General features: G+C 37.7%; 2 protein-coding genes across 2 annotated transcripts; one reads left to right on the top strand and one right to left on the bottom strand.

Moving 5' to 3' along the window:
• Positions 1 to 285: 285 nt before the first annotated feature.
• Positions 286 to 6,067, top strand: PDE135 (Xanthine/uracil permease family protein). Its single transcript, XM_090000529.1, has 14 exons — positions 286 to 415; positions 2,190 to 2,287; positions 2,386 to 2,562; positions 2,701 to 2,801; positions 2,892 to 2,967; positions 3,331 to 3,390; positions 3,484 to 3,668; positions 3,754 to 3,850; positions 3,938 to 4,024; positions 4,897 to 4,955; positions 5,049 to 5,140; positions 5,249 to 5,326; positions 5,593 to 5,753; positions 5,849 to 6,067. The coding sequence occupies exons 1-14, from the start codon at positions 286 to 288 to the stop codon at positions 6,065 to 6,067; spliced, it is 1,620 nt and encodes a 539-aa protein (XP_089856655.1).
• A 7,197-nt stretch (positions 6,068 to 13,264) lies between these two features.
• Positions 13,265 to 17,662, bottom strand: LOC149841816 (uncharacterized). Its single transcript, XM_090001175.1, has 6 exons — positions 17,282 to 17,662; positions 16,934 to 17,029; positions 14,474 to 14,514; positions 14,202 to 14,319; positions 14,016 to 14,096; positions 13,265 to 13,525 (listed from the first exon to the last, which is right to left on the bottom strand). The coding sequence occupies exons 1-6, from the start codon at positions 17,462 to 17,464 to the stop codon at positions 13,472 to 13,474; spliced, it is 573 nt and encodes a 190-aa protein (XP_089857301.1). The 5' UTR covers positions 17,465 to 17,662; the 3' UTR covers positions 13,265 to 13,471.
• Between the last annotated feature and the right edge of the window lie 3,936 nt (positions 17,663 to 21,598).

Raw genomic sequence — 21,598 nt, 5'->3', positions numbered from 1 at the left:
CCCAGCGTGGGCAGTGATAGAAGAGGACGAGTTTTGTCACTGTAGGAAGTCAAAGGGCTATTGCACGGGTTTCTGGGATTTCCCCACCAAAGCAGGGGATCTTCAGGTGTGGATATCAATGCATGTTCACGCTTCTTTGTCATGGGATTCCGAGCCCACCGTCTCCCACTGGAAACGAAGAGAAAGATAGCGTTGGCTGATTGTGTTGCACCCTTCCTAATCCTCGACATTGAAGTTCACTTACATCTCTCTCTCTCTCTCTCTCTCTCAAGGAAAGAAGGGAAAATGGGGGAGGTGAACGTGGGAAGGGCAGCAGCACCACCAATGGCAGCAGCAGCAACAGGTGGTGCTGTTTTCACCCCATCTGACCAGCTTCATGATCTTCAGTTCTGCATTCACTCTATGCCATCATGGCGTAAGTTTTCTTTCTTTCCTTTCCTTTTCTTGGTATGCTCGGTCATTTAGCTCTTTCTTCTTTGTTGTGATTTTCAATTTATCTATTGAAAATTGATCAATCGTTTTTTATTTCTTTTTTGTCATCTCTTCTTCTTCGTCTTCATCTTTTCATCGTTTCTCACTTTATGTTCTTGACATCTTGAATAATTAGTAGGCAGAACCTTCATAGTTTACATGGAAAGCTGACATCCTTGGCTGTCTATCCTGTGGGAAATGGACTGACTGCCTAGCCTTCTTTAGTGTTGTTTGTTATAGCAAGGTTCTACTCCTTGTGGGTGAGGGCGATTTCCCACAGGATAGACAGCTGACAACTATAAAATGAAATGTGGGAAGGATGCATGTTTTCCTTGTAATAAGATGTCGCTCTGTATCGCCCACGAGGACTCCACTTATTTGAGAGGTGCAACTTGTGAACGTCACCAAGATTAAGGTATGTCACAAGTTCAAAACCCATGGATGTTCATCCCTTGCTGCGAGGCAGAAACTGGTTGTACTCCTTGTGTGTGAGAGCACTTGAGGCTTTTACACCAATGAGCTAGCAAATGAGTGAGGTGATTTTCCTCGGTTATCAAAAAAGAAAACAAAAAGAAGATGTTGATCTATATATATCCTTGCTAGTCCTAAGTTCATGTCGCACATTGTAGTATTACTACAATGATCTACACATCCCAGCATGTGATTGTTTAGAAATGTCTGATTTTTTAGAGTTTTTAAAGTGATGATTTTTAATTTCCCTGACCTCGATTGGGCTAACATTTGGTATAAGTTGGTCATACCTATCAACAAATGTTGGCATTATTTTAAAATCATGATATTTTCAAAAGAAGATACAGTGCTAAAATAAAAGAAATATCTTTAAATTATTGCCTATTTTGAAACATCAATAAAAAGTACTTTATATTTTTTAATATATATGACATTTATATTTTTCACACTTCTATAATATACAGATATTTCCCGTGGCGTTCCCAAGAAAAACCAGATCTGTGAATATATCACGAGGTTAGTGGTACCATTAGTTTTTCTTTCTTTTTTGAAAGGTTAGCTGGGGTTAGGCAGACCCCTACCAGTTACACTATACCATTAGTTTTTCAATATATAGCGAAATGCTACATTGGTTAGTGGCACCATTAATTAGTTATAATTCATCACGGGCGACCTCTCATCTTCCTTTGAACGGTTGAATATGAAGCATCCACACTGGTTTTTATTCCTTTCTTGACAGAACATGGCTCACTAGCTGGACTCAAGACCGAGTGACTGACTCTATTCACTCACAGCCGTGTGGATGGCCATTAGCTCCGAACTAAAAAACGTGACCAAGATGCCAATTTTCAGCTACGTTACTAATGTCCCAGCAGTTGCGATGGCCCCAACCTATGTTACAATGACACGCCATTTTGGCCTCACATCCTTTGACACAGCACCTAACATGTTATGCATACTGACATGGACACTGACACGTAAGAATAATATTTTAATATTTTTTAATAATTTTATAATATTTTAATAAAAAACAAACACTAAAATATTAAAAAATAGTTTTCATTGATTAAATTAAAACATTCGTGTCCTAATGTCTTAACAAAAATGTTCACTCGCATGTTGAACTAGTGTCACGGGTCAGGTTGTACCCATATCTTTTATGAAATAGGCCCCCAAGTCCTATGCCAATATAACACGCATCAAACTCTTGGACCATATAACTAACTCTGTTTGATGTAATTTTGCAGCTGAAGCAATCATGCTGGCTTTTCAGCATTACATCGTAATGCTTGGAACTACTGTCATGATCTCTACTCTTACAGTTCCTCTCATGGGTGGAGACCATGTAAGCCATGCCTCTCTTTTCCCGGTTTACTTTCATAGAACTCCCAACACTTAAAAAAATGATTAAACTATTTGTTCTTCTCCTTATGAAAAACCAAGGGGGATAATACTAGAGTTATTCAGACATTGCTTTTCATGAGTGGCATAAACACACTCCTCCAAACACTGGTCGGATCACGTCTTCCTACTGTCGTCGGTGGTTCGTTGGCATTCATGATTCCTGTGGTGTCAATTATCCATGATTTTTCGTTACGGCCATTTGCAACTGAACACCAGGTACCGTGATCTCTAATCAGAGACATAACAATGTTTTCCTGATTAATGATCTATGATTTAATTTTCAAAGTCTTGGGAACTTTTGCAACTTTGAGACAATTTTGTTTGCCATGGTACTAAGAAACAGAGAGATTGCAGAGGTTTCTTCACACCATGAGAGCAATACAAGGTTCACTTATTGTGTCTTCATTTATGAATATTATAATCGGTTACAGTCGAGCATGGGGCATCTACACAAGGTAAGGGGGTGCCATGATGTCTATGAATAAGTTTATAACTCTCTCTCTCAGTAACACTGAACTCTCTCTTATCCTATTTGTGGTTTTCAGGTACTTCAGTCCTGTTGTGATAATTCCTGTTGTCTGTGTAGTTGGTCTTGGATTGTTTGAAAGAGGATTCCCTCAGGTACTTGTCAATAAACTGCTTGCACAATGTCCATTTTTATGTGCAGTGCCATTGGATCGGCATGTTTAATCTTAAGTCATTTTGGCTAGGAGTTGGTTATTGGTTGGTAGCAGCAGATTAAATTGGCCTTTACTTTTCAAAAAATTTATAACTTTTTGGTGAATGCCCAATATTTGAATTGGCATAGCTACTTGGCTTGGCCTTGAATCACCATGTTATATAAAGTCGATGTCCAACCAGATTGAATAATTCACCAAAGTAATAGAGCCATATTGGGCCTAGAACCTACCAGTGTAACGAGTCAGGATCTAGTTTATAAACTGTGGATGGCTAATCATTAAGTGAGTTGTTTGTTCTCTTCAGGTCGGAAAGTGTGTGGAGATTGGCTTGCCCATGCTGCTTCTAGTAGTTGTGTTCCAACAAGTAATATTAATTAGTCACTTCCTGTTTTTGACATTTAGAGTCCGTTTTAACTAAAGCATTTTGAGTGCTCTGTTTGTTTCTTATTCACTTCAGCACTTGAAGCACATCCATTCAAGAGCATACCCAGTACTTGAGAAGTTTGCTCTGCTCTTCTGCATTTTACTGGTTTGGTCGTTTGCTGCTTTGCTGACCATTAGCGGCGCATATAATAGAGCCCCTGAGAAGACCAAGCAACATTGCCGTGTGGATAGAAGCTACCTAATATCCTCTGCTCCATGGTGAAATTGATCAGTTCCTAATTCACTTGAATGCTGATTTTCTGTGTGGTTGTCATCACTTCACCAAGTGTTTTTGAATTTGTAGGATCAAAATCCCATACCCTTTTCAATGGGGGCCTCCCATTTTCAGTGCAGGTCATGTGTTTGGGATGATTGGTGCTGCACTTGTTTCAAATGTGGAGGTAACAGACACCAACAAAGAATTTTATGACCATAAAAGTGATCGTGCAGCAGAACAAAAAAATTTGATCAATTGTTTTTTGATGCAGTCAACTGGTGCATTTTATGCAGCTGCTAGGCTTTCGGGTGCTACTCCTCCTCCTGCAAATGTCCTTAGCCGGAGCATTGGTTTGCAGGTACAGCAGCACACATCTCAGCTCGGCTTGAGCTGAACACCTTTAATTTAAAATCCTTTTTAAAAATTTTGAAAAATGCTCCTATAAAAGAGACGAAAATGGTAAGATTTGAACCCATGCTACTTCAAAGATGACCAATGACTTATCCATTGAGGTAAGGCCTCTCTTTGTGACTACAATAAAAATATATATACATATATAAAATTTATTTTTTTATGTAACTACTTGACCCGAGCTTAATCGGGCTTACAGAGCTTATCCGAGCTGGACTGCCTGTTCAAGCTCATCTCTTTTACGTGCACCGAAACTGAACCCTTGTTCAAACTTGGCTCTTTGTGCATCCCTACTTGTTACCCTCTTCTCTACTTTATGAAATTGCTTGCAATGATCAGAAAAGATGCTTCAGTTGTAGAGTCTAGCAATCTAGTTCTCATTATCAGGAAAATTGGGCTGCCACAGGAACACACATGATATACACTCATGTGAAGATGCATAAATGTTTCGTGCCACTATATCCAGGCACAATTTGGTGCAGGAAATATGCCTCTGATACCCTTAAATTGCAACAATCATATTGTTTTCAATACTAGTGCAGAGTCAAGTATTGGCCTCCAACGCTTCTGCAGTTTCTTCAACCTTTTTCTTTCTTTTTCTCCCTTATGTCCTTTTGGGAAACTCTATTATGTTTGACATGTTATTGATCTTGCTTGGATACTATAGTGAAATTGGTAATTTCCCAACAGCTTCTTATGGACATATCAAAAGGGGTCTTTTTTTTGCTATGCAGTTCTTGTTTTTAATACAAATTCTTTAAAAAAAATCAGCAAATAAGAAAATAGGAGGTTGTTAACATTCTTTCTTCATGTATACAGGGCGTAAGTATGCTACTTGATGGAATATTTGGGTGTGCAGTAGGTTCTACTGTGTCAATGTAAGAAAATTATCTCGGTCAAGACTTGTTATTCCTTCTGATGTGATATTTTCTTTATTCCACAAGCAGTTAAACCATCATGCAATCATGCAGAGAAAATGTTGGTCTTCTTGGTTTAACTAAGGTGGGAAGCAGGAGAGTGGTGCAAATATCAACTGCTTTCATGTTGTTCTTCTCAATTTTTGGTACATCAATTCGATTTTATTTTGCATCCATCCACATCCAATTTACTACAGGAGCTGTTCATGTTAACATTGTTCTCCAAGTTTAATTGATCTTTTCTCCTATATCAGGAAAATTTGGTGCAATTTTTGCATCAATTCCGTTGCCAATTTTTGCCGCTATTTATTGTGTACTATTTGGCTTTGTTGGTGAGTTGATTCGACATTAGAATTCCACTCTCTCTCTCTCTCTCTCTCTCTCTCTCTCTCTCTCTCTCTCTCTCTCTCTCTCTCTCTCTCTCTCTCTCCATTTGTTTTAATCAATGTACCAAGAAATGCTTACTTGATCTAATGGAATGTGGCAGTCAAATATAACCTTTATAAACGGTTGAGCCCGTGTTTAGAACTATGATCAGGCTCTAGTTGTAAGCAGGACCGATTTTAAACTGACGCAATTTTGTGGATTCTTTTTCCAGCTGCTGTTGGTGTCTCATTCATGCAATTCACTAACAACAACTCCATGAGAAACCTTTATATTATTGGTCTATCTCTGTTCTTGGGCATCTCAGTACCCCAATACTTCAATGAGTTCTATGCTTCTGCTGGGCGTGGTCCTGTAAAGACACATGCTGGATGGGTGAGTCTTCTTTGATCAATTAAAACAAATGTGCATTTTCACTAAAGATTGAAAGTAGTTGATAGCAAACTTTAGTGGGTGGTTGTGTTTTTCAGTTTGACGACATCCTTAATTCTGTATTTACTTCCGCACCAACGGTGGCTCTCATAATTGGAACACTTCTTGACAATACGTTAGAAGCCGTGACTGCTATTAGAGATAGAGGCATAACATGGTGGCTCCCATTCCAGAGAGAGAAGGGAGATGTCAGAAATGAAGAGTTCTACAAGCTTCCCCTCAATTTGCATGACTTCATTCCAGCAAGATATCTTTAGAAATTTGAACTGGCGTGTCGGGTTTCATATGGCGAGGAAGAAAGAGAACATTTCTTTGGCTTTGAATTTGAGCTCTGAAGAAATCTGTAGCTAATATTAGAAGAAATTGTATTCAGTTTATTTATTCAATGATAACCTACCGCCGATGAGGTGTTTGCGGACACTTGTGCGACCAATGAAGTTGATTTAGAACTTTGCAAGCGTCATGGGAGTGGCAATTTACCTGGGTAACACATCTCAAGTTTCATTAAATGCAATCTTTTTGCTTGGTGATCCGCTTACCACATTCTCTGATAAAAGATTAAATTTGTTTTAGAAAGAATAACCTTTGATGAGAAAGAAAAGTGTTATTTTTAGGAAGTTAAAAGGGGTGCAATATGAGGATTTCTTCCTAGGTTACTCACTATTGTTGCCCAAAACTGATTAACTTGTGTTCTAATTCGCTGCATCAGTATTGGTATGATCTCGTCTCAAAAAGACCATTCAAAATAAAATGTATATTTTTAAGTTCTTTTCTAAAACAAGCTAGCAATCTTTTGTTACTATCTAAATTGACTGTAATACCCTGATTCCGGTACCCTGATTCCGGACCTCTGGAGTCCGGGTTCGTGGGTATTACTTCTCAAAAATAAATATCAAAGTAGCGAACAAAAACATGACACAAAGTCTTTTTCTAAATAAATAATCATTAATTAATGTCAATAAAACAAATCTCACGTAATCAAATCAAGTAACTAAGGCCACATCATCCGAGACATTGCCTCCCAAGTTCAATAAATAAAAGAAAAATAAGATAATTGTTTTGCCGAAAGACGAAACCACCTGCATCCTAAAGAAGGCTAACAACGTCTTATCTCTAAAACCTGAAAACCTATAATTATAATTATTAAAGGGGGTGAGTCTAAAACTCAATGAGAAATAAATTACAAGTAAATTAAACTTAGATTTACAATTGTAGTGGGCTCTAAACCCCTAGTCTTATTTTAGTTTTCGATCACGTAACACACATGTTTGTATTTTTTAAATCCTCTAATTTTTTACTCAATTCTCACAAGTTAGCATTTTCTCAATGCTAACCACTATCTCTTTCAACTATACCGGTAATAGCTTACTATAGGTATAGCAACCCATGTAGAATATCTCAATTCTACAGGTTTGGTCAGACTATAAACCACACTCGCTTTGTCTAGTAGGACCCTTGGTAGCGAACCAGTAAGTAGAGTTATACATGCTCCAATGTTTGTGGCTCATGCTACATCATAATCTTACTCTAGAGTCTCAAATCTCTAGATGAAAATATAATTCCCTAAGACATATATAATATGCATCTCATGCATTCTCATATGAATGTTTTCTCAAATTAATATTCATAGTATTTTGACAAGTGTTCTCAAGGAACATTCTCAAGGGATAATCCTAGGGTTATGATATTCATCAATTTTATAAGCATCCAGAGATGTAGTGTCTCTACATCAATAAATCCTGAGGGCTACAATAGTGGTGGATCTCATGCTGACTGTCGTCAGGTAGCTATTTTCACCTGTCACCTCTCAGGAATTTATGGGATTAAGTTTAGCATGTTAAGGTATTTCAAAATCACAGTAACACAATTGTAACTAATATAAGACTCAAAAACTTATATCAAAAACTTTGTTTTTATGCATTGTAGACACCAAAATTTTATGCTGCATGATTGCTAACATCTTTTGAAAACAAGTAGTTGCAAGTACTCAACAAATATTGGACACCCTTAGACAGATGGCAGAACAAACCGTTGTCCATCACGGGATGGCAAAACGGACCGTCGTCCATTACTAGACAGTAAAACGGGAATGTCGTCTATCGCAGGACAACAGAACATGGAACGTCGTTCGCTATTGGATGGTGCAGTCCTTTCATTGTCTGTTATACGAAACATGTAGATATGCTTTAAGGCTTATCCCAATCGCCCTACACGTCTTTCAAGGTGGGAGAACTCTTCTTGGATGAGTTTTTATACAAGAAAACTCTCTTGGATGAGCAATCCATACCTCATGTTGAGTTCTATAAATAGGGGTTCACCCCTCTACCTTCAACATCTGGAAATTATCAGACAATCTAGAAACTAGATACCTACGTGTTGGCTCTACAAGAACATGTCTACCCACGCCTTGTTGGTATTTTGTCCTGATGTCATTAAAGAGCACTCATATATACATGATGAGCTAATAGACAAAATGGAGCTTAAACGATAAAACAAACATTCAAGTCTGAAAAAGGTATTTTTAGAGATCCCTAATCTATTTTTTTATTTTATTTAATCTTTGGATTAGGTATTTATAGACATTTTTATCTTTGATTTGTATATTGGAACCCACAACGGTGCAATTCGAGCTACGGAGGTTGAGAAACCTGCCCCATCTTTACCTTCCAGATAGGCAAAGGACAGTCAGAGCCTGCAACAGTGTCCCCTATAATTTTAAAGAGGATTTCATGAATTCATGTAAGTCCCATCTTTCTCAGCATTAAAATATTTTTATCAACAATTTTTTGTGATCGTGATAGGACATACTTTTTTTTAATTTTTGTAGCTAGAATTGAATCACGGAGAGGTTTTGAGTGCTAATGAGCCCAAAATCTCTATTTTTGGGGTTTTATCTTTGTCGAGACGGTAACCCTTGTTTCGTCGTCTGTTGAGCTTCGTCCTCCGCTAAGGTTTGGTTGTCTGCTACGTTTAGCCATCCGTCGGCCTTTAGTCATCTAAATTTTGTCATTCGTTGTGGGACAGTGGTGTCTATAGACCCTCGCATTTGCACATTTGGATGTTCGTTGTCAGACAACACTGTTTACAGACCCTCGTGTATGCATGTTTGGATGTTCGTTGTAGAACAGTGCCATCCACAAACCCTCGCGTCTGCACATTTGGTCACCCATTTTCGAGCAATGTTGTCTATTGACAAGCAGTATTGTTTGCAAACCCTCACGTTTGTAGGTCTTGTTGTCCGCTGACAAGCAGTGCCCTCTGCAGACCCTTGCATTTGCAAGTTCTATTGTCCGCTGACAGACAGTGTCATCTGCAGACCATCGCGTTTGCAGGTACTGTTGTCCGCTGACATGCATTGTCGTCTGCATACCCTCGCATCTTTGCCTTTTTTTGTTTCTTTTTTGTATATTTTCTGTTTTATTTTGCAAATAGGTTTCTTTACATTAGATTCATGCATCAATATTAGGTTTTAGGCTATATCACATTCTAAAAACGCTTCATGGAGAAAATATATGATCACATAGAAAATAAGAAAAATACAACATCCAGTAAGTTAGAGTTTGTTTTGAAACATTGTTTGATTCCATTGTGTGCCCTTTATTTTTATCTTTTTCCTATTTTAGAAAAAGAGTCATTCTTTTATTGAGAATTTTAAAAAAAAAAATCTTGTCCTATTATTTGGATCTTCGGATCTCTCCACTAGTACTCTTAAATTGTTAGCTTTTGTATATCAGTGGTGATATCATTCAAGTTGAATCATCCACAATAGTACCCTTAAGTTGTTAGCTTGGGTATATCGGTGTGGACCCAAAAGAAATCCCTGAATCATAGAACCTGAAGAGACCTCGTCGATCAGTGGATACAACTTTATAAAGTACTTATTATTTTAAAAATCTCTTATTGCTTGTTGTGGGCCTATGTAAACCAATTATTTATGTTATAATGAATACCCGATCTAAGACCCAGAAACTCCAAATTTAATCCATCCCAGATGAACCACCTCTGTAAAATCTCACGTATGGGATGCTACCCCATATGATGCAAAATATTATATTTGATAAGGATCCTAGAGAAAGGACTTACACGGATATTCCTCGATTTCCATTCGTACCGCTTCATGTTGATCTTTTTAATCGTTCTTTTACAATATGATGTGTGTGTGTGTGTGTGTGTGTGTGTGTGTGTGTGTGTGTTCAAGATATTGTTGTGCCAGTAGGAGAGTGCCATCTGAGACTGGTGAATGAGAAGTTTGCTTTGGTCAAGTTTGGCTCATTTTGGCTCGACACCAGATCTGCTTGTGTTTGCCATGGTTTTAAGCTGAGCCTGTTTGAACACTAAATGCAATTGAAAGAAAAGGACAATAAGAATAATCGAGCTCCTGATCTCTTTAAGCCACATATAGTAACCGATTCTACATAATAGCGTGTAACATATATCCTACCAAAAACGTATGCTTCTTCAACTTTTAAGAGACTACTGGAACAGGATCATGTGATCAAGACCCTTGGGCTGACTTGCTCAACATGTCAAGCTCATAGAATAAGGTTCTATTCTGATTGGTGAGCCTATTTGTTAAGCCTGAAAACTGAAATGAGTATGGAACAGCTTGTTTCATTAACAGCCTAGTGGCATGGATGGGCAGCACCAAGCTTACCGTTTCCTAACCACCTGGAAAAAGAAATGTGGGTTTGCTCTTCACCCCAACACAAGACATTGAGCACCCATCCAGAACCTTGTTTGGAGAATGGCTGGTAGGTTCTCCAGTGGTTGGGAATCCGCTTTCTAACATAAATAGCCCTGCTACAGTATCTTGTAGCTGAGTTGGTATTGAAATCTAGAAGTGATGACTGTAGATTGTTTGATCAAAAGCTTGAAAGTTGAAATTGTTTCTTTGTCCTCTGAACAACATTTAGTTCATAACTGAAATGCTGAATTGACTTCCAATATTGGGACAAATATTTGGTTGGGACAGGTCTCGTGGAAATGGGGCGTTAGAGTTCATTTTAATTTATTACCATTTGCTTGTGTATTTTAACTTGGTGTAAGTCATATTCACCCCATCTATTGTAATTATTCAAATTATATGAGCCCATTCTTGGTGATGTGCAGGGTTGGTGATAAGAGTGTTGGTTCATTTCTCCTGCATCCGTGGCTGTGCCTAAATCCGTCACCCTTTTGACAAGAGAGGAGTGTGATTGTAAAGCCAATCAATTTGTATTATGCTAGCTTTGCCTAGTACATTCCATGGTTTTGTAGTCATGTTTCATTTGGGTGATAGTGTAACCTTTTTCCATTGTTTTTGAAGTGTTCAACGCAGCCCAAAACTCGATGGCTTCATTTAAAAAATGGCGAGTAGAGGGAGCAAGATTGGAGAAAGCATCCATTCTTGGGAGGAAGAGGAGATCAACTGATTAGGTGTTCAAACAGTTCCACAAACCATCCCAAGTAATGCATTGCAATCTGATTATCCTTTCTTTACTTAAAGTGCTTTATAATTTGCAGAAGTTTGTTTGCTGACCTCTGCGAGCTGGAAAATTTCTTGCTGGATAGTGGCTATGGTCAAGTAACCATGCTGACCATGTATTAAATACTAAGCCTTTGAGGTGTATGTTACAACTGTTCCTGTCTGTGGAGAACGAATGCAACTTGACACAAAGTGTTCATTTATTCAACCTGGATTGTTCACAAAAGTAAACATATTTTATACACACCCAGCACCAGGAATCACGAACTTGCCAATGTAGAATCGGATAGAGATGATCCTTTGGCACAGGGAAATCTACAATGCCAAGTGGCTGCATTTATCATGTGATTTTGGCACATTTGTAAACACGTCTACTTTGACAAGAAGCCGGCCCCCACCGTTAGCACTTTTCTCATGATTTTACAAACAAGTTGCATGAGTATTATCCTATTACCATTGACACCAGGAAATCTTTAAGTATTTCCATTCTCTGCATACCTGATTTAACCTTGGTTTAGGTCTTGCGAACCTGATGAGAATATTGATGAAAAAATATTTGAAGACTCGAAGTGTGCAACGTAATCAGTGGTTAATCAAGTCAGACTTAGGAGTCTTATGCTCATTATGCCTGACTGGACCATGCATGTCATGGTTTTTGGTCTTGGAAAGAACCGTGCACGTCTCAAACTCAACTATTTGATTGGAAAGTGGTCTTCTATTAGTTTTGTTAACTCTTACTTGATTGGCATTAATGCAAGTATAATGGCTCAACTTTGCCACTAAAATCATTCCCTCTTGCTTGTGGTGAGTCAAACATGCACCCTCAATCTTGAGGTCCTTTGGAATGGTGAAGTAACTCCTGATGCAGCCAAACATGCATGTGGGTGCAATGGTGTATAATGTATTGGTGTTCCAAGGCCCTCATCGTGCTCCATGATCCATACTCTGCATGGGTCAGACTGGTTGGATTTAGATCATCTTGACTCGATGGAGATATGCTTGCCTATGCCAACTTAAGTATGTCCAAGTTTGGTCTGAATATGCTGAATCATAGCTGCATAAGTATGGCTTAAAGTGAACAATGTTTCTGTTGGTGGCTGAAATCCTACCAAATATGCTGTCACTAGGAATGTCATGTGAATGAATTGGGTTGAAATCCTGCTAAACGTTTAGTGTTTAGGTGGGATGTGAAAGCGGACTTATAGATGGGATCTGAATCTGAGGTGCTGGTATTGGATCTAGGTCCTTCTGGACTTGGCTTAGGCAATTTGAGCCTGTATTTGCTTAGCAAGAACCAGTCCCAGAAATATCTCTATTACTTAGATATTTTACATTTGAAAAACTTGGATCTCAATCACATCTTAGTATGCGCTATGTTTAGTTTGTAAACTATAAAATCAGACCCAGGTCTATAGTACTTGGATCTTGTGGATCCAACCCAGTTAGCTAACGGGATCTAGCTTAGTAGGTGTAGTCCGTAACACTGTTGGGTTTGTACTAAGTCAATGTTGTCAGCCTATTTATGCTTATTCAGGGTTGAATCAGGCCAACTTTTTAGTAGAACACGACCCACCCTGAAGCGAATCGATTTTGGGCTTATTGGGTTCGAATCAGCTAATTCAGGTCTTGGGCTGATTCTATTCGATTATGATAACATTGTCATGTGAATGGCTCAAATTGCCACATTGACAAGCCTGGCTCAAATTGCCACATTGACAAGCCTGGCTCAAATTGCTGATCGGATCTGGATTTGGTAAATACCTCTCGATCAGTCACTGCATTTGATTAGCCTGCAAGATGTAGGATCATATAATGCTTACATCCTACCCAATTACATACATCTCACCTGGTCTACGCAAACCAGGTCCCTGCGAACCAACAACCACCGTTTGATCCAACAAATCAAGTGGCCTGTGTCAAATCTCGCAAAAAGGACCTTCTGCCGCTAACCCACAGCACACACACACCAGAAACCCTATTGCGGCATGCATTTCACTGGAAAAGAAAGCTCAAGTACAAACAAATATACAACAGTCCAAGTGCTCCCAAAAAGAGACGCTTGATATTTGTCAAACTTTTACTACAACGATGATGACAGAAAAAGAGAAATTACAAAGCAGCCCGGCTCCACAAACATACCACACTGTTTCTTTCTCCTGGACAGGTTGGTCAGAAGTTGACATGAATCTCTTAGTCATCAAACTCTTTCTACCAAGAATGCTCTGAGTTCTTCCCTTCGCCTCTCCAATTCCTGCAGGGAAATTGCATGTGGCCTTAGTTTTATGGTCCAGAAGAAATGCTTGGGTGGTGTGACTGCAGCTAATTATGTGTAGTAGATATTTGTAACTCCATGTAAGACTCATGCTTTAGGAAGTACAGTGCTTGCTTAGTGTGCTTATCTAGTGCCTGGAGTCGTTACCCTTTGTTGTTTCCTAGAGCAGGATAGTTACTGTAAAATAGCTTTACATTAGGCATGTCAATCTTGACATGAGGATAACCATTAAACATCGATCAATAATTCAATTAAACAGGAAACAAAAAGGATTTCAAAGGAAATGAAAAACCAATTAACAAGTCAACTTGGGAAAGGTTACAAAGCTAAATGTGTTATTTATGGAATCATGGTGTGGATATTGGGAACATAAGCAAGAAGAGAACATTTAAAGAGGGGACATGGAAGACAAATATTGGCTGGAAATTTGTTGTCAAATGTTCAAGGAGATAAGGGAAGGATGAATTACTTCCAAATGCTTAGCGGCCTGCTCTGTTGTAAGTTCTTTATGGAGACGAGAACGCCTGAGAAAACCAATGCAGAGTATTCCCTGCAAAAGGCATAAATTCAATGAACGATAAAAAAATATTATATCAACCATCACTAACAATACAATTGGACATATATGAAGTTTTATGGTGATGCTATATCTCACCGATATTACATAAATCGCACCACAAGCAAGAAGCATGTAGCTGCCGAATTCTTGAAGGATTACTAGATCTTTCCTCTCTCCAGAATTTTCTGTATAAGCTCTTGTCATCACCGCCACACTACAGAAAACGTACTTTTAGCTTTACCAATTTAATAATTTTATTTCTTAGTTTAGAAATAATACACTCAGTCATTAAATGGAATACTTGGATTTTTGAAAATTGTAAAGAAAGAAGCATAGTTGAACCGTTTCATGGTAGAGTAGAATCTCACAAAATCTGAAGCATTCCCCTACCAGCCCAGTATTCTAGTATCTGCAGGAAAAGAAAAGAGGTGAAAATTAGAATCTCTATGGAATGGTCTAATCTATAATACAGGGATACTTGAATTTACTTTTGTGTCATGTCCCCTAGGTGGCTATTTCTAATGATAAATTACACGAATAGCATTTCCCAGGTCCTTTTAACTGTGTCCATGAACATAGGAACTAACGGAGGCACCAAAAGCCGCTCCATATAAAATTAAAAACATAAAATAGTAAAGGAAAGAAAAAAGAAGAAGAAGAAAAGGAATCTTGGACCATGAGTTGGATATCCGTGTTTTCAAGTTTTAGTCAATTTGAAATTTGTTCAACGACCATGGGAAACTATCATGGTCCTGAATAACACGTCCAATCAAAGAGTATAGCCTGCGTATCAAGTAAATAAGCTCATGAACCTACAACTAAGATTCAGATAGCTTGCATATACATACACAGACATATTTATGCATGTATGTATACATGTATATGAATTCCCAGTCAAACTTATTCCAGACAATAGGTTAATGAACAGAAAGCCCTAGTTATCAGCTGGTAGGCCTTGGTCTTGAAGCCACAGTATTCATTTCAGGGCCACTAGCTCAATTTCTGCACTCATGGAAAGCTCAGATATATGCCATGAGTTTCTAAAGGAATTTTCTTTTCTAGTAAAGATTCAATGATATAATGCAAGGAAGAACATGTTTTTTTACCACCACTAAAGCAACCATATTTCCTTTTATAACGTTCTGGAAACACAAAAAGAAAAAGAGAAACTTTGTCCATAAATAATTTTCAAAATAATAAAAAAGCAGAATAACTAGGGTTCAAACAGGCTGGTGAAGACAAATTTTGAGGGTAACATACTCTGCCACTTCTCCTGGGCCTGGTCCAAATAACGATTCCTAAGACCCTCTCAATGCTAAGCCCACCTTTACACAGACCAGGACAATGTTCACTACAGATGCACCAGGGATGATAAAACCTCTTTCCTGTTGAAAATCCTCATATTCTCACCAACTGGCCATTTTAGCCTTGGAACCAATCATATCCAAACTAGCCTTCATTCAGTGATTCCATACACCCCTCTGTATGAAAACCCTCCCATTCAGCACTCTATAAGTTCTTACAAAGCCCCGTGAAAAGATTATAGGAACTTGCTGGAGCTCAAAAATATAGCTTGCAGCTTGACATGTTCTGCAAAGACAGCACACGCTAACCCAATCCAACCACCTGGATTGAAACACATCTCTTGTGAGTACCTCATCTTGTAGGGCAAAGGAAAAGCATCAGCCTAGGAGATGGAATCGTTTCTAATACGGATTTTTATGGAAAGTGGATTATGCATGCCACCACAGAAGTCCTCAAATAGTATCTAACAGAAAACATGCCCACGCCTTACCCACTTAAGGCCTTTCCATATCTGCTGTCTGTTTATAAACCTAACTATTCAATCCCAGGTCTTCACTCCTCAGTAAATAGATCATCAGATATTATCCCCTTGAAGCCCCAAGAATGTGTTCTCTCAAACCATCAAACAAGCTGTGACCACCCTGCCACTGTCCCTTCTGACTTCCCCACATCCTGTATTGATAAGAACATCACCAAGTGGCCTACTTACAATTCAACCACGAGCATTTGACCAAGTATTCGAACAGATTTTTCTTTTTCCCCTTGTCGAGTTCTTTCCCGCTTTGTACTTGATGAGGCATTGCATGTTCTTTGCTGTCGGGATATGTGGCTTGTATTTTCTGCATCATTTTGCATGGAGGTTTAAAACCCGTTGTGCAGATTAACACTCTCAAATATACCATGAATCTACAAGTAAGAAATCGATGATAACCTACAGAGGCACAGCAGACTGGAACAGGGAAAACAGGTATCAAGCAATACTTTTTCCTTGTTTCATAGATATAACTTTTTATTTCCTTCAATAGATTAAAATAATGAATCAGAACGCTTACATTTGCTATCTTGCCAATCCACAGTTAAATTATGTCCAAGGACTCAATGATAATATACATCATGTGTCCCAAAAAAAGTTACCCCTCCGTTTAGACTTTAGAGTTTGGTCTATGGGGACGTCCACAGGCTGAGGCACTTGCATGTGTATTTCCATCATAAGATACACAAAAACACTATGCAGCTCTCCCATCATAAGATACACAAAACACCATGCAGCTCTCACGGGAATATAAATGTAAATAATATGAGCATTATACATTAATTTGCATACATGGAGAAAGCTAATTTCAGAAATAAAGAAATTCGTGGTCACACCGAAGAACGGGTAATAATTGCTAGAAGAAAATGGAAAGCCAAAGAATTTACAACCGCATCACCGAATTGCCTATTTCACGAGAAAATGAATATTCTCAACCAGAAATTGAAAGATAACAGACTACCAAAACACTTTCCACAAACACGAAACTCACCCCCCAAAACTTGAAAATGAAACTCCATTCCGTCTCCGCAACCGCTACCAATATCGCTACGAGGATCGCGTAGCACCGAAAGATCCCGCCAAAAATCTAAACAATAAGAAAAGAATCAACCCACACTGTCAAAAAATCCAATAAAAGAAACGTTCAATAATCTCATGTTAGACTAAATCCCACAAGATTCGGTATGGGTAGTTCAAAAATCAATTCGCCGAAAACATAAGAAGCAGATTTTCGAGTACCCAATAAGAAACACACCCAAATTATGAATCAAAACCGTAAAAGCTAAGAACCAATCGCCCATAAATCGGCGGGGAAGCGAAGAATTCTCCGAACGCTTACATTGGAACCGTTCTTGAACGATTGGACGGCGGAGATGCCGTTGACGGCCACGCAAATGAGAGAGGCGGCGATGGTGAGGACGCTGAAGCATCTGCAGACCACCAAGAATGGGTCGGGCCTCGCCCTCACCCTGATGCTCGTACCGGGCCGAGGCTCGTCGACCTCCTCCGTCTCCGTAGCCATCGACGATCTTGTTGGTCCTGCCTAGCTTCCTGATACGACACGATGACACTCCGATGGTTCAGTTTAGGGTGCTAGGGTTTCTCTGATCCTCTTTATAACTTCCTCCGTTTTCTGCTTCTTTTTCTTCCTCTTTGGGGAAAGGCATCTCCGAGCTCCCACGTAGCGAATTTCACTCTCTCTCTCTCTTCTCTCTGTCCAGCGGGGCTCACCGATCATTCAAAGCTAACCGTTGTGGCTAAACACGTGTCTATAACTATTTGCACTTCTGTGCTAGGGTGCAAATTGTGTCAACGCGTCGGGTCTGATTCGGATCCAGGTGGAATCGAACCCGGATCTGATTTGATGTGCTGATACCGGGTCCAGTTTCGGGTTCAATCGGACCCATCATAACGAAAACTATATCCGATTCTTATAAGAAATGCATGAACCAGACCCAGATCATACCCTGTAAAATAAAAAAAATAATTATTATCTTTTTTAATTAAAAATTATGGATACGTGGGTGTAGTATGAAATTTCACAAACTTTTTTTTTTGGATGAAATTTCACAAACTATACCCTGCTCCATATATTAATCGGATCCTTTGAGTCCGATCCAGATTCTGACAGGACCGTCTCCTTTAACACCAATCCCTGACCCTATAGGTTTGGTGGGGGTGGGGTCTGGGTCAAACCTGACCCATTGACACCTCTAGGTGCAATGAAAATGGATTGGACAAGAACCTGATCACGAATGGTCCTAATCTGAATCAAAATGTATGTATTACATCCGAGTTCCAGTCTGGATCTAAATGAGATTCGTTGAAATAGGGCTGGACTCGGATCTGAAAAGTACATGGTAATATGGATCAGGAAAAAAAGATTTAAAAACAAGCTTTCTTCTTTTTCTTCTTTCCTTCACGTGGAAAAAGTAGGATCAGATTGCATTTGTTTTGAAGCAAAACATAGATCTGATACGAAATATTGATCTCAATAAATCGGAAAATAAATCTAGTCTGGATACACATTGAAATCTTATTTAAGGATCCTAATTAAAAAACAAGTTCTAGGATGCAAACCCAACTTCGAACCAAGTTTGGTAACTTTCTATGAGCAACTCGGACTCCAGGCCGCGGGAGCAAGGTTGGACCTAACCAATGAGTAACTAGATTTGGGTCATCTTCTCAACTGGGTTGCTTGGATCCAATTTGGGGTATCATCCGTTGGGCTGGACCCACCAATATTTGGTTAGTCAATTAGACTTGTACCAAGAGGTTTAAGAGGAACCTGGTTATGAACTGTGAATCTGTGATGATGTGTAAAATCTGGATCCGGACACAGTTGGACCAAACGGGATCCAACCTATTTACTATCTTCCACCTATCGTGAACTTAGCAAGACCCCGGCAGACCGATCCCGTTTTTAGTTGAGAAAAGTATTATAACAAATTTTAAAAAAAAAAATCTAAGATACGTAAGCATAATAAACTAGGCACAATAGATAATTTAAAATATTGTAAAAGAACGATTAAAAAGATCAACGCATGGTACGACTGGAAATCGAGGCTGGCAAGTGGCAAGCATTGCTTAAAACCGGATAAAAACTCACTAGCAAGAATATTCCAACTATCCAAGAAAAAAATATCCAATTATTTGACCCAGGATGGGTTTCATCTTATGTTGATCCTAACCGATCCAAGTTAAGTATTTGGAAGGCTAAGATCAGTCCACATCTAAGTAAAAATATAAACTGATACTGGCTGTTGATTAGATGGCTACGATTGAATGCACCCTATGGCAAATGATGGGATCCGTATTCTTATTCAAGACGTACCAAACCTCAAAAAGCATGCACAGGTATATGGATAAATATTGGCTACTGGTCTACAGTCTGCATAATCTAATTGGAAAATCACATGCACAAGTTGTATTCACTCAATCTGATATCATAGATGTGATGAAGATGTTTTGTTTGCTAAGAAACACACTTTAAATCACAATTTTTTGGCATAAAAATATGAATTTTTGATTCATCAAATTTTAGTTTGAAAAAATTACTTACATCCTGCAAATGCGTGATTGAAAACTTATTTTATACCAAACAAACTATGTATACCCACACAAAAAATAAAAAGTTAGAAAAAAGTAGCGTTTCTACTTGATTGCATACACAAATAACTATATATATATATATATATATATATATATATATATATATATATATATATATATATATATATATATATATATATATATATATATATATATATATATATATATATATTAAGAATGATGACCAGCTCCTAAACCTTCATGTCTTCTAAAGTAAACGGCTTCAACAGGTATTGATTGATTTAAACTCACAAACGTATTAACTATAGTTTAATAGAAAGCATTAAGGGATTCGGACCCGTCAAAATTAAACCTGATTTTCAAGTACGGTATCAGATTCAAGCTTAGGTCTAATGGGGTCCACTATAATAAAACGAAAAATCATTGTACCATATTCCTAATTTGATGGGATTTCCTAAAAAAATTTATATTCTTCTGTTGTCTAAAATCACAAATATTTGACATCATTAAGATACTTTTGCCCTTCGCAACTGTCAATTTAGGTATTTTTGTAATAAAATTGTACCGCTCGTCGGGCTAGAATCGCAGTTTTTTTATGTGAATTTAAACATCACAAACTCACATAAATTTATTTGCAAAATCTCGATAAAATTGAAACTACCAAAATCGCAAATATCATACTCTTTCACATATAATAAAAAAAATTGTATAAAAATATTTGTGAAAAAACTCTTACATAAAGTTATTTTCGAGAGGTTTTCGCAAATAACATATTATTTTGCATATATCCTGAAATCACATAAATTTATGTGTGAAACACTTATCACTAATTTTGCAAACAGCTGACGTTTTTGCATATATTGCATGCTCTTGCATTAAGGTATTTGCGAATATCTTACTTAAATATTTGCGAAACTATAACAAATATGTGATATTTTTAAAAAAAAAATTGAATCATATATAAACCCGCTTTAGTCATCAACCTTCTTATTTTGTTATAATCTAGATCATTTTTTTGTCTTTTCTCCAAAACCAGTTATCACCAACCTGCTTCTCTTTCGGCTACTAATTTCATACTTTTTTGCATATATGTTTTGAAGTCTTGTGAAGTATTTTTGCAAAAATTTTATTGATTTGCAAAAATTAGACAATTTTGCAAAACTTTTTTCATATATAGACAAGTCAATATGATTAATATAGAACTAAATACAGTTGGTTTGTACAAAATCGGATAACTTGAAGTTTAACATGTAAGATCCATTGTATTTCTAAGGAAATTTTATATGAAGTATGCTTTAGTGTTGAAAATTTTGTGTTCTAGGCGAGAATCGCTCATAATATTTGGTGTATTTTGTTTTCGGAGGTTCTGAATCGCGTAAATTCGCTTTACGAGGCGATTCAGGGCTAACCAAGATGAATCTAGCCTTGATATTCCTAGAGTATATTTATATTATACTAAATTAGTTTCACCCCAAATTTGGGATCTAAACGAGAAATATATCTCGTTATTTCATAGAATTGACACAAAAAGGGTATATTGGTAAATATGGGTCGGATCGAGGCCCAAAATTACCAAAATTGGAAATTTAAATATATATTATTATTATATTGGCCTTCATACATGAAAAATAAATCAGAAATAAAACTTTGGAATTAATTTAAATGTATCCATTTAAATAATAAGTAATTAAGGTTTTTACATAAAGTAAATTGTAAATTTCATAAAACCTAAAAGAGGTTTTTCGAAAAGTTTTGAAAAGAGGTTGGTTTTGGACATTTAGGAAAGGTAGTTAGCATGGGGCCCACGTGAGCATGAGCTCAGCCTTTGCTACTTTTCAAAAAAATAAAAGTATAATACAAAAAAAATGGTATTTAATAGGCATTTTTTAAAAGGAGGAAAATTTTCAAAAAGGGGTTGGTTTTTGGAATTTAGGAAAGTGGGAGGCTTAGCCCCCATAGGCTGGACGCCCCTTAGGGGGTAGCTCCAGCACATCAACTCAAAAAAAAAATAAAATATAAAAAAAAAAATTGAATTTCAAAAAGGGTTTGACCTTAGGGTCAAAAGGTGGTCTATGGGGAGACC

The sequence above is a fragment of the Nuphar pumila genome, chromosome 3 (assembly GCF_984573655.1).
Source record: "Nuphar pumila chromosome 3, dmNupPumi1.hap1.1, whole genome shotgun sequence".
In the NCBI taxonomy this organism is placed as follows: domain Eukaryota; kingdom Viridiplantae; phylum Streptophyta; class Magnoliopsida; order Nymphaeales; family Nymphaeaceae; genus Nuphar; species Nuphar pumila.
The sequence above is the reverse complement of the archived record's forward strand: the minus strand, read 5'-3'. Positions and strand labels throughout refer to the sequence as shown.